The sequence below is a fragment of the Salvelinus namaycush genome, unplaced genomic scaffold (genome assembly GCF_016432855.1).
Source record: "Salvelinus namaycush isolate Seneca unplaced genomic scaffold, SaNama_1.0 Scaffold138, whole genome shotgun sequence".
NCBI lineage: Eukaryota > Metazoa > Chordata > Actinopteri > Salmoniformes > Salmonidae > Salvelinus > Salvelinus namaycush.
The window spans coordinates 60,644-72,707 of NW_024058097.1; the positions used below are offsets into that span (position 1 = coordinate 60,644).

The 12,064-nt window shown below is 43.1% G+C and overlaps 1 protein-coding gene, 2 non-coding genes and 2 pseudogenes across 3 annotated transcripts; all 5 read left to right on the plus strand.

Moving 5' to 3' along the window:
* The first annotated feature begins 1 nt into the window (after position 1).
* Positions 2-7,001, plus strand: LOC120036517 (piggyBac transposable element-derived protein 4-like). Its single transcript, XM_038982965.1, has 6 exons — positions 2-839; positions 1,194-4,305; positions 5,040-5,098; positions 5,804-5,851; positions 6,237-6,281; positions 6,858-7,001. Exons 1-2 carry the CDS (start codon positions 658-660, stop codon positions 2,992-2,994), a joined length of 1,983 nt encoding a protein of 660 aa, XP_038838893.1. The 5' UTR covers positions 2-657; the 3' UTR covers positions 2,995-4,305; positions 5,040-5,098; positions 5,804-5,851; positions 6,237-6,281; positions 6,858-7,001.
* Positions 4,068-4,139, plus strand: LOC120036553. The gene has a single exon (XR_005474557.1). It is a non-coding gene; the product is annotated as a small nucleolar RNA SNORD30 (small nucleolar RNA).
* Positions 4,477-4,603, plus strand: LOC120036548. Its single transcript, XR_005474552.1, has one exon. It is a non-coding gene; the product is annotated as a small nucleolar RNA SNORD22 (small nucleolar RNA).
* Positions 5,134-5,208, plus strand: LOC120036587 (annotated as a pseudogene).
* LOC120036575 lies at positions 6,716-6,789 on the plus strand (annotated as a pseudogene).
* Positions 7,002-12,064: the final 5,063 nt, after the last annotated feature.

Here is a 12,064-nt window from a genome sequence, read left to right on the forward strand (position 1 = left end):
ACCTGTCCTGAAACAAGATGGCTGTTCTGGGCTGCTTTTAAACCTGTCCTGAAACAAGATGGCTGTTCTGGGCTGCTTTTAAACCTCTACAGGATCAGTGTCCTGAAATCTGGACAGCTGCTGCTCAGTATGTGACTAGAAAGGCATTCTAAACAACTTTCCGGGACATCGACATGTCTTATATCATCAGAAAGCTTAAATGTTTGTTAATCTAACCGCAGTGTCTAATTTACAGTAGTTTATACAGCGGGACAAAATACCATGCTATTGTTTGGGGATAGTGCACAACATCAGAATACTTATCAATGCAACTTGTTTGATACATTCACCTCTGACATATTGGCTACACAACACGTCAATTAGCCTAATGAAGGTAAGCCACTGTTAGGCACCAATGAGACCAGCGGTGTTCACTTGATTGACAGAGTCTTGGTCCAAGGACCACCTATCATTTTGAAAGCGATCTAGCTAGATAGCCAATGAGCTGGGCTTTCCAGCAGCATGTGAACGCCTTTTGTACTACAAACAACCATCATGCTAGAGCTGTGGGCAACAGTGTTCATTCTCTGGTGAAAGCAAACAGGACTCACGTTGGTTAATGATACGCAGTGGTTCGTTCTCTTCTACAAACTTTTCTCAAAACTAAAAAACGAAAACATGGCTACTACTAGTGGAAAAGCTACATCGAAGTCCAAGTTTACAAATTTGGATGAGAACATTGCAGAAATGGACTGGGAGAGTGACACAGAACTCATGGATGAGGACTCCATGAGTGAGTACAGTTTTGATTCCAGTGAGGAAGAAATGTTTTTGGAAGGAGAAGATCCACTTTTAGATCAGTAAGTAAAATAGGTTTTTTGCTTCTCATGCTAATGCAGTTGGTTAAATGGTTGCATATTCATTTGAGATATTTCTATATAGCTATATAGACCTGAGGCATACAATGTATTAGCAAAGCCTATGTGTATTTTCTGTTGGCTATGACATGCTGTTGTTTTTGAGTGTCTTATTGCCTATTGGTCCACATATTTCATCATAGTGATTGTGTTCCCCAGACTCTCTATAATATAGATGAGTGTTGTGTATTTGATGTATTGATTCAGTGCTCACTACCTGCTATAATAAAAGTTAAATAAAATAAGTAATAGGAAACTTGAGTTCTAAACATTTAATTTATATTTTGTCCTCAATAGAGGTAGAGACTCCGATGACCTCTGGGAGCCATCTCCAAAGAAACCACATTCAAGTCCATCCCACACTCATTCAAACATAGGAACTGGCTCCTCCAGTCTGACCCCCGCTGCTGTCTCTGGCTCCACAGCCACCCGGCCATCTAGAGGTGTTATGAGTCCAGACCAGAAGCGGAGGAGGGCCAGTGTACCAGCGGCAACTACCACCGAGGGAGAGGACCGTTGGCGCACTGTGCTAGAGGATGATGTAGAGCCACTTCGACCAACATTTCGACCTAAAAGGCAGCCAGGACCTCAGCTGGACATGACTGGAAAGTACAGCCCCCTTAATCTTTTCCAGATGTTTTTCTCCTCGTCAGTTCTTGATTTGCTTGTGTCGAACACCAACAAGTATGGGGCTAAGAAGCAAGCAGGCAAGAAAGAGGCATGGAAGCCCATTTCCATCCAAGACCTGTACTGTTACATCTCACTGGTAATTTATATGGGGATTGTGAAGTTGAAAAACCTGACGGACTACTGGAGAAGCTCAAGACTCTACCAACTGCCTTTCCCCGCAACTATCATGTCTTGTAAGAGGTTTCTGACCGTCTCGCGGGCGCTTCATATTAGTGACCCACAAGCTGACGACAACAATGACAAGAAGAAGGGCACAGCAAGCTTTGATAGGCTCTGCAAAATCAAACCTCTCTACTCCAGCATTGTTGAGGCCTGCAAGACCCATTTTCAGCCTTCCCAGAACCTGTCCATCGATGAGAGGATGGTAGCCTCAAAGGCCAGAATTGGCATCAAGCAATATATGCCTAACAAGCCAACAAGATGGGGTTACAAGCTGTTTGTTTTGGCAGATTCTGCATGTGCCTACACTTGGAATTTCTTTGTGTATGAGGGGAAGTCCATCTCAGCCACCGGTATGGGACTTGGTTATGATTCCGTAATGAAATTATTGGATTTTCCACTGCTGGGGACGGGCTACAAATTGTTTGTGGATAACTTTTACACAAGCCCTACCCTGTTTATAGACCTGAGGAAGCTGAATGTATGGTCTTGTGGAACCATTCGTCCCAACGGAGTGGGTTTTCCCACAACAAAAGTAAACGACATGCCTAAGAGGGCTGAAAGGGGTACCATACGATGGATTCGTAAAGATGACCTGCTCTTTGTGAAGTGGATGGATGCCAGAGAGGTGGTCATGTGCTCCAGTATCCACAAATCGTACAGTGGCGATCACATCCGCAGGCGTGCGAAGGACGCTAATGGGACATGGACAAAGAAAGATGTCCCCGTTCCAGCTGCTGTGAAGGATTACAATAAGAGCATGGGAGGTGTGGACCTGTCAGACGCGCTGATAGGCTACTACAATGTTCTCCACAAGACAATGAAATGGTACAAGACATTGTTTTATCACTTCATCGACATTGCTGTGGTGAATGCATTCATCCTCCAGAAGGAAAAGGCTAAGATCTGTGGACAGACCCCCATGAGACAGCTAGCCTTCAGAGAGCTGCTCATCCAGGAGCTTGCTGACTACGGCACAAAGTCCACTGCAGCACCTTCTGTCCTCTCTACCTCTGTCCCCTCTACCTCTGTCCGCTCTACTCCTGCCTCCAGTGATGTTCACCTGCCAAAATACATCACTGCAGACCTGAATGTGCCTCAGGGCCAAAAGGGCTCAATAGGGAGGCGTCGTTGTACTCTGTGCCACAAGAAATCTCCCATCACCTGCACTACTTGTGCTGTTACCCTCTGCTTTACAACAGAGAGAGACTGCTATGGACCTTGGCATCAGCAGCTCAATCTGGTGTAGAGGTGTTACCCTCTGCTTTACAACAGAGAGAGACTGCTATGGGCCTTGGCATCAGCAGCTCAATCTGGTGTAGAGGTGTTACCCTCTGCTTTACAACAGAGAGAGACTGCTATGGGCCTTGGCATCAGCAGCTCAATCTGGTTTAGAGGTGTTACCCTCTGCTTTACAACAGAGAGAGACTGCTATGGGCCTTGGCATCAGCAGCTCAATCTGGTGTAGAGGTGTTACCCTCTGCTTTACAGCAGAGAGAGACTGCTATGGGACTTGGCATCAGCAGCTCAATCTGGTGTAGAGGACTGTGGGTGTTCTGAATACTCTAATTGTAAGTAGTGTTTTTTCTCCCTCAGTTTGTGGTGTTACACTTATGACATTAGATCAGTGTTGGCTGCTAACGTGGCCGGTTATCTTAAATTGTTCACTTCTGTGTTTTGGGAGGCATTGGTTCAGCGTTCTCGTCGCGTCTCCTGTTAGTAACTTTTATGTCGGGATGCTAATGATCCATTACGTATGACATTCCTGGGAGTGTGTAAACTTTATTATTAAAGCATTTTAGTATGTTCTCTATAGGTATGTACTTTCAAATGGACCAATTTGTCCACTTGGGTACATTTGGGAAAACTCGTGAGGGACACCTGGGAAACTTCATACCAAATATTATGTAGCTCTCTCATTCTTGAGTGTAACTTTGCACACACATTGTTACCCTGTTGTTGACAACAACTGAATTATAGAAAACCAATATTTTTTTTATTTTTTACTATGGTGGTCTATTCTCCTGCATTATTCTCACCCCTCCACAGACTTATAAGTGGTTCCATTCAAATAGTATCAAGAATCAGCATATCCTTTCTTCAGGTCTATCAGGTCTAGCTATGCAGGTATGGATCCATCCAGTCTAAATGGATATTTTAACACCAGTCTTTAATTTGTCCTTAAAGGGGTAGTTCAATGTGAAGTTTGATTTCCTTTTTAAATATTATTTTATTGGTATGTACATAACATTTCCATACAACTTTTTTTACTTGTACAGTTTAGCTGAACGCAACATGTTTGAGGGATCCCGTCCTTCTGCTGAACATGATGAATATTCTCTTTGGAATCTCGTTCGTCTGAACTCCTGTTGAGAAAAGGAATAGCTGACTTCAGCAGAGGGCTACGTAACCTGTCATAAAGGCTACATATGTTATGTCTAACTACCTCCATGTGCCTGCCTGGTATCTGGTCCCCACCCAGACACCAGGCAGGTGAAGCTTTTGCCTTAGGTTTCCTCTGTATGTGGCTGAACAGGGAGTCGTGATGCCAACTAGACTGGTGAGTTTTGGTTAATGAGTACGTTCGGTAATTGTCACGGGAAATGAATCTCTAGTCCTTGTATCTTAACCAGAGCCTCTTCCTTAGTCGCAAGCTATAACCAGTCTAGTGTTAAAACTCACTGCAAACGAGAGTGAACTGTTGATGTTTGGTAGTCGTGGTGACTCTGACTCCTAGTGATGACAGCCGCACGTGTCTTACGCCCTGCGTCGACGACAGAACCTGCAAAGGTGGACCCACTGGCGTTGCCAGGGCAACAAGGGGACAGCTGGTTGGGGTTACCAACTGTCTGATGGGACCAGAGACTCACAAACAAAATATAATTTGGCTTTGCATTGTCGATCCAAAATGGCTGCCATTTGATTTAATATCAAGAAGTAGATGCAGAATCATTCATGAAATGCTAGTAGCAGCACAAGTGACTGGGGTGGATGGGCCACTCAGGATGTAGTCAGTTAATTTATATTTTCATGCAGTACCATCAATACAGTTTAAGCAGGATTGAGGTTAGAATACTGACTTCCAAATAACTCGTGTCCTGATGTAGTACAGGGCCCTTGTCAGCACTTTCCCATATTTAGTCTCTCGGGGTGGTAGTGCTGATCTAGGATCAGTTGTCTTTTAGATAGTCGTGTTACCTCCCCAGCTGATTGGTTACCCCTCTGATCTATCAGACAATAAAGCAGTCTTTAATGTAGTGCTGTTCAGCATGTTTATTTAGCCTCCTCCTTCAGGTCCTGATGGTGGTACCAGACTGGTCACTAGAAGATGCCTGTTACTGAACTACCACAAGGTGTGTATGATCGACTTTACTTCTGTCCTTTATAATGTAGAAGTGATGATTTCCTGTTACCGCCCCAGTCTGATGTTAAGCTGACTGATTGGTTAGTGAACTGATCTATACTCTAGAGCAGTGTTTCACAATCCTGGTTCTGGGGACCTAGATGTAAGGCTTCGTTTTAGACACAGCTCAATTCTGATCTTTCACTAATTAGTCTTGAGTATTTCGATCAGGATCAATCACACCAGATCTTTCTGCCTGTGTAAACGCAGCATTATTCACCTAATTCAATCAAGGGTTTGAGTGTAATCAGGTGTAGGGTGGTATTCAGGTTTTCACTGGCAGTGCTGTCCCAGTATATTAACACTTAAACACGTTGAGTTGTGAATTCTGTCCTGTAATTAGATCACCTGGTCAACAGTGAGGGTCTCACAATGCTCTGGTCTCATTCTTGTAAACAAACACCATGTGACTGGACCTACTGTAAAATACATAAGTAGCTATCAATATAAACTTCATAGAAATAATCTAAATGTTATTGGTGTACCCTGTTTTCCAAATACCCTGGTATACCACCTAAGCCTAGTTCTGGGGGGGGGAAACACTTGTTGACAGTTTTGGGTCCCCAGGATTAGAATACACTGCTATAGACTGATCTCATGTCTGACTACAAGGTCTTACAATGCCACTTCATGCTTTTCTACTTTCTCCCTCTAGGTTTCTGCCCCCCTGGTTGAGGTCCTAGTGTCTGCCGTGTTTGGAAAGGTGTGTGACTTTTGACAGCATTGTAACGCTCCACATTAAGCATTCTGGAATGTTGTAAATGATGAAAGCATTACTTAACACACCAGTCAGGTGGCAATCCTGTCCTGTGCTCTGGGCTGGATAAAGGTCTGGCCTCCCATCGGCCCTCCTGTGGGTTGGGCAGACACTGACAAGCCTGCTCTCAGTGCAGGGGGCAGGGGTAAGGTGGGCTGCCTGCCTGGAGGGAGGGTGACTGGGTGGGGGCTTGATCCCAGACCCTGGACTGCTGGCTGGATGGCTGCAATGACTGAACTAAAATCCTGATCTGGTTTCAGAATGCTCTGAATGTAGTCTAGTAAAATAAGATTGGAATTATTTGGGTTTTAAACCTGTTCTGTCTTTTTAGAGCTCGTTGGCTGCTGAAGTGTTGCTGTGCTGGTGGAGCGGGAAGGTGTGTAGTGGGAATGACTTACGGTTCCAGTATTATAGTACACTGAGTATAGAGGACATTAAAAACACCTTCCTAATATTGAGTTTGCCCTCAGAACAGCCTCAGTTGTCTACAAGGGGTCTGAAAGCGTTCCACAGGGCTGTTGGCCCGTGACACAACTGTGGGTCGGCATTGGAGTCAAGTTAGCTGGATGTCCTTTGGGTGGTGGACCAGTGTTGATACACATAAGAAACTTGCTCTTGACAAACCCAGCAGTGTTTCATTTGAGCTACTTAAATCCTTTGTATTGCCATTCTCAACTTTTGGCCAAGACTGTATATGTGTTGTAATGGAAAAAGGGGGCAGATCAATATTAGGAAGATGTTGTTAATGTACTGTTGAATGTTCCTCTTGGATCATCACACTGACCCATGCAATTTGTTATAAACTACATACTCTGACGTGATGAGTCATCATTACCGCCCCAGTCTGATGTAACGCTGACTGATTGGTTACTCTCTGATCAAGTCATCTCAGACCTTGTGTATTGGTCCCTACAGTATCACCAGGGTTTAATTCTCACTATTTTCCCTCTAGCTCTCCTGTTGTACACCGGCAAGCCCTCTTGCACTCCTGTTTGGTCAGCAAGGAAGTGAGACATCTTGTTGGAACTGGGGAAAACCAGGCCAAGTCAATTCAACCCAGTGACTGTTTTGATGTATAAATAAATCTACAAATTAATGCTTGTCCTATTTTTCTTTCTTGGTGGTAGTAAATCAGACTTGGTGAATTTGGCCATTTTGAATGAACCATGTGGTCTGAAATCAATACTGAACAATGTGACATTTCCTTCATATCATTATGTAGTTATTCTAGGTGGTTATAAACATGCACATGTTACGGGGATTGACATTGTTCACTGGCTATAGAAAGTTGACTGAATTATTTTAAGCCGTTGTGTTTTTGGGAGGAATTTATTGTGAGATGCATGTTTCGTCATGGAGTGTACTTTAACGATACGGTGGGAAAATTGTATAGCTAATATATGGAACAGACTTGGCTTACACTGATATCAAAACCGCTAAAGATGGTGGCTAAATGAAGCATTCATCCAAGTAAATTCCGGTATATTTAACGGACGGTATCATGGACATTAATGTTCCAGTTTGTAGTCCCGAAAACCCCCCAAATGAGTTACCTCTGGTTCTTTCAACCATACCTACGGTGGTATCAATCGGGTTTTTTGACCATGTAGCGCCATTAACCCCATCTGTTGGCCGTGAAGCACAGGGGTAGAGAATTTGGGCTCACTACAAGGTATGAGCGTTTGCGCTTGAGGCTAGTTTCCCGGACACAGATTGAGCCTTATATTAGAATTTTGGTGAATAACAGGAGAAAAAGGCCGTACTGTACAGTTCATATTGCGTGCCGTTTAGTACTGGTCTGCGTCACACCAGTCATATGGCACCGATCATATTTTCCTGCAAGCATAAATTGGCTTTCAGGAGATTCTACATTTTCTGAGATCTGTTAACTTGACCATTATAGCAGGGACTTTTAATTTCAGTACAAATGCTTCAATTGTGTGACCGTTAGCTGATCTCAGAAAAAGGTTTACGCCTGAATTTACCACAGATCTTGTTTTCAGTGTTGATGTCAAAACATTTTCCCGAAGGATTTGTCCAACGAACCGTGGCGGAGTTGGTGCCCAACAAGATGCCATTACTAACTGCTCTCTATAGCAGCTGGGTCTGGTCGACCTAGTTAATTGAATGCAGCACATTTTCCAGCGAGTGATAGTCCTGCTTCCCATCCGTCTCAAACCTCATTGTGCCATTTTTGTGTGATGTATTGTCTCCACCTTCTTGCCTTTTGTGCTGTCGTCTGTGGCCACTAATGTTTGTACCATGTTTTGTGCTGCTACCATGTATTGTTGCGACTATGATGTGTTGTGTTGCTGCCTTGCTATGTTCTCTTAGCTCTCTCTTTATGTACTGTATTTATTTTGAATCCCAGGCTCCGTCCCCGCAGGACGCCTTTCGCCTATTTGGTAGCCGTCATTGTAAATAAGAATTTGTTCTTTTGCCTAGTTAAAGGTTAAATAAAAAAATCAGCGCACCTTTTTTCTACATCTATCCTCTTCTAGTTAGTAGGATACAATACCTGTATGTTTCTAGTGGTGAACTGGGATAGTGCAGCAGAACACCATTGGATAGAATACCTGTATGTCTCTAGTGGTGAACTGGGATAGTGCAGCAGAACACCATTGGATAGAATACCTGTATGTCTCTAGTGGTGAACTGGGATAGTGCAGCAGAACACACCTGGATAGAATACCTGTATGTCTTTAGTGGTGAACTGGGATAGTGCAGCAGAACACCACTGGATAGAATACCTGTATGTCTCTAGTGGTGAACTGGGATAGTGCAGCAGAACGCACCTGGATAGAATACCTGTATGTCTCTAGTGGTGAACTGGGATAGTGCAGCAGAACACCACTGGATAGAATACCTGTATGTCTCTAGTGGTGAACTGGGATAGTGCAGCAGAACACCACTGGTTAGAATACCTGTATGTCTCTAGTGGTGAACTGGGATAGTGCAGCAGAACACCACTGGATAGAATACCTGTATGTCTCTAGTGGTGAACTGGGATAGTGCTGCAGAATGCAACTGTCCTATAATCTTTGCCATTAAGTGTTTTGGCAAAATTTGATCAGGAATTAAGACTATTAGTGTAAGTGACAATGTATATTAAAAATAAGATTATTGTTATAAAATGCCTTTTATCACTCAGATGGATGGTATTTTCTGTGGCATTAAAAAGGTTTTAGTCTAACATTGGACATGATGCCAAATAACCTTTCACCTGACTGATGCATGCTTTCATTAAAGGAAAATTCCACCCAAAACGGTCTTTTGGTATTTGCAAAATGCATCATATGGGGATTTCTGTATTTTGAAAGTTACATATCTTGAGAACTTGATTATTGACAAGCAAAACATTTTGGGACTATGTTACAATGGACTAATGAAACAAATACCAAAAGATGGTTTCTGGATGGAGTTTTCCTTCAACTGGTTTCTAGAACTCCCTGGAAAACTGTATTTTATGGTATTATTCTGTAGTGATGAAATTAAAACCTTTTCAAGACATGAAGTCAAACCGTTACACACCAACACTAACCATGGTGGGGTGACTGAATTTAATATACAGTTATACACCAACACAAACCATGGTGGGGTGACTGAATTTAATATAGTTATACACCAACACTAACCATGGTGGGGTAACTGAATTTAATATACAGTTATACACCAACACTAACCATGGTGGGGTGACTGAATTTAATATACAGTTATACACCAAAACTAACCATGGTGGGGTGACTGAATTTAATATACAGTTATACACCAACACTAACCATGGTGGGGTGACTGAATTTAACAGTTACACACCAACACTAACCATGGTGGGATTACTGAATTTAACAGTTACACACCAACACTAACCATGGTGGGATTACTCAATTTAACAGTTACACACCAACACTAACCATGGTGGGATTACTCAATTTAACAGTTACACACCAACACTAACCATGGTGGAGTGTTCTTCCAGCTGATCTTATCTGAGCTGGAGATTGCCCAGCATGCTCTGCTCCACTTCACCGGTGAGCGGAGCTACCACCTTTGATATTGATTAACTACACATACTTCACAGCCTTTGTACCAATATCTGCTGCAGCCGAGAGGTTTTGGGGGCTCCAAGACTTCACAGCAGAAGTACTACAAGACTTTTGTCACCAGGAAATGTCCTGCCCTCACAGGAGGATTCTGAGGCTGTGTTGGACCTGATTAGAATGAGGTTTTTACAGAAAAGCAGGTTGATTTTGTTTAGTTCATTTCTTTTTTGGTAATTTGTGTGATATTTTATTTATTTTTACCCATATGTTATTTTTGGGGATCCTTATCCACCCACACAGTAGGTGGCGGAATGCACATTTAATTGTTGTGAATGCCATTATACCATAGAAGAAGAGAGAGAGACAGACAGACAGCGGTCTAGACACCCTCAGGCAGTGATGCCAACTTAGCAATTTTGTTGCTATATTTAGCAACTTTTTTTTCAAACAGCATCTAAAAACAAATGTAGCTAATTTTAAAAATGTATTTGGAACTTGTGGCAACTTTTGAAAAATGACTCAAACGCTAAAACGCACATATTTTCCCTCTAAATGACACAAAAACTATTTTCTCTGTCACAACACACGTGCCTGGCTGCAAAAGTGCATTGTGAGTGACGTCAGCAGCAGGCCAGCAGCAATTTCAGCAAATTGCAAATCATTGTTGGCTGACTGCAGCAGCAGTAGTATGTGTTCGACGAGATCTTGAACAGAACTTACAACATCAATCAACATGTCTCAATCAAAATTGTACAGCCAGAAGTACAGAAAAGAGTGGGAGTACCTGGATTTAAAGGGTGGCTGAAGCCAGTAATTGGGGATGATTGTTGGGCATACTGTGCGTACTGCAAATCAGATATGCTTGCAAAAATGTATGACATCAAAAAACATTGTGCTACAGCAAAACATATAAATAAATCAAAACCGTACAACCCCACAACGCAGTCTACATTACCACAGTTGGTTAAAAAAGTGGATAACTGCAAAAGCTACTATGGCAATGGCCACTGCAGAGCATTGTTCGCTGCTAGCATGCGACCATTTAGGTATGGCTTGCAAAGTTGCCTTTTCAGATTCTGTGGCAGCAACAAACTTCCAAATGCACCGCACCAAGTGCACAGCAATGATTAGGGGAATACTGGCTCCTTATTTTCTCAAAAGGGTAACATCAGATGTGGGGGATGAGAAGTTCAGTCTCCTTTTGGATGAGTCCACTGATGTCAGTGTCTCGAAATACCTGGGTGTGGTGATTCGGTATTTCAGTGCTAAAAAAGAACCGTTGTGTCCACATTTCTCAGGCTGGTTGTCTGGGAGGGTGGCGATGCCAGATCAATAGCAAAGGCGGTAGTTGAGTTTCTTGAGAAGTGCAACCTTAAAAAAGAGAATCTTCACAGTATTGGCACTAATAATGCGTCTGTGATGACTGGGGTACACAACGGGGTGCACATGATTTTAAAGGTAGAATGTGCATTGCCCAATTTGGTACTCATCCGTGATGTGTGCCATTCTTTACAATTGGCTGTCTGTGCAGCATCCAAAGAAACCATCCCTAGGAGTGTTGAGTACTTAATCAGGGAAACCTACAACTGGTTTTCGATTTCCCCAAAACGGCGCAAGGCGTACAAAGCAGTGTATGCCACCATTAATTGTGGCCAGAAACCCCTGCAGGTCACCAAAGTGTGTGCCACACGTTGGCTATCGATTGAGCCTGCGGTAACTCGTATATTGAGCCAGTGGGAAGAACTGAAACTCCACTTTGAGTTGACCAAGGCCAGTGAGCATTGCTACATGGTGGATGTGCTCCACGCTATGTACATGGACAAGACCAACTATGTCTACCTGACATTCTTGAAATCAAGTTGCAGTGAAGTAATTTGAGGGAGAGCAAACAGATCCTGTCAAGCTTTTGGACAATCTGGTACACCTCTTAACATCAATTTGCAGCAGAGTAGTCAACCCTATGGCAAAAATGGATGTCCTGAATGATGCCATTGAAGGACATCTCAGTCCATCACCATACCTTCGGTACCTTTTCGAGAGCACGGTGTACCAACTCAGTCTTGCGCCAGAGGACAAAAAGGTCATTCGGAGACGGTGCATCAACTACATTGTTGCTTTA

Excerpts from the sequence above, each read along its gene's own strand:
- LOC120036517 (XM_038982965.1), top strand. The coding sequence starts at position 658 with ATGGCTACTACTAGTGGAAAAGCTACATCGAAGTCCAAGTTTACAAAT. Across the intron at positions 840-1,193 it reads GAAGATCCACTTTTAGATCA|AGGTAGAGACTCCGATGACC; the intron begins GTAAGTAAAATA and ends TGTCCTCAATAG.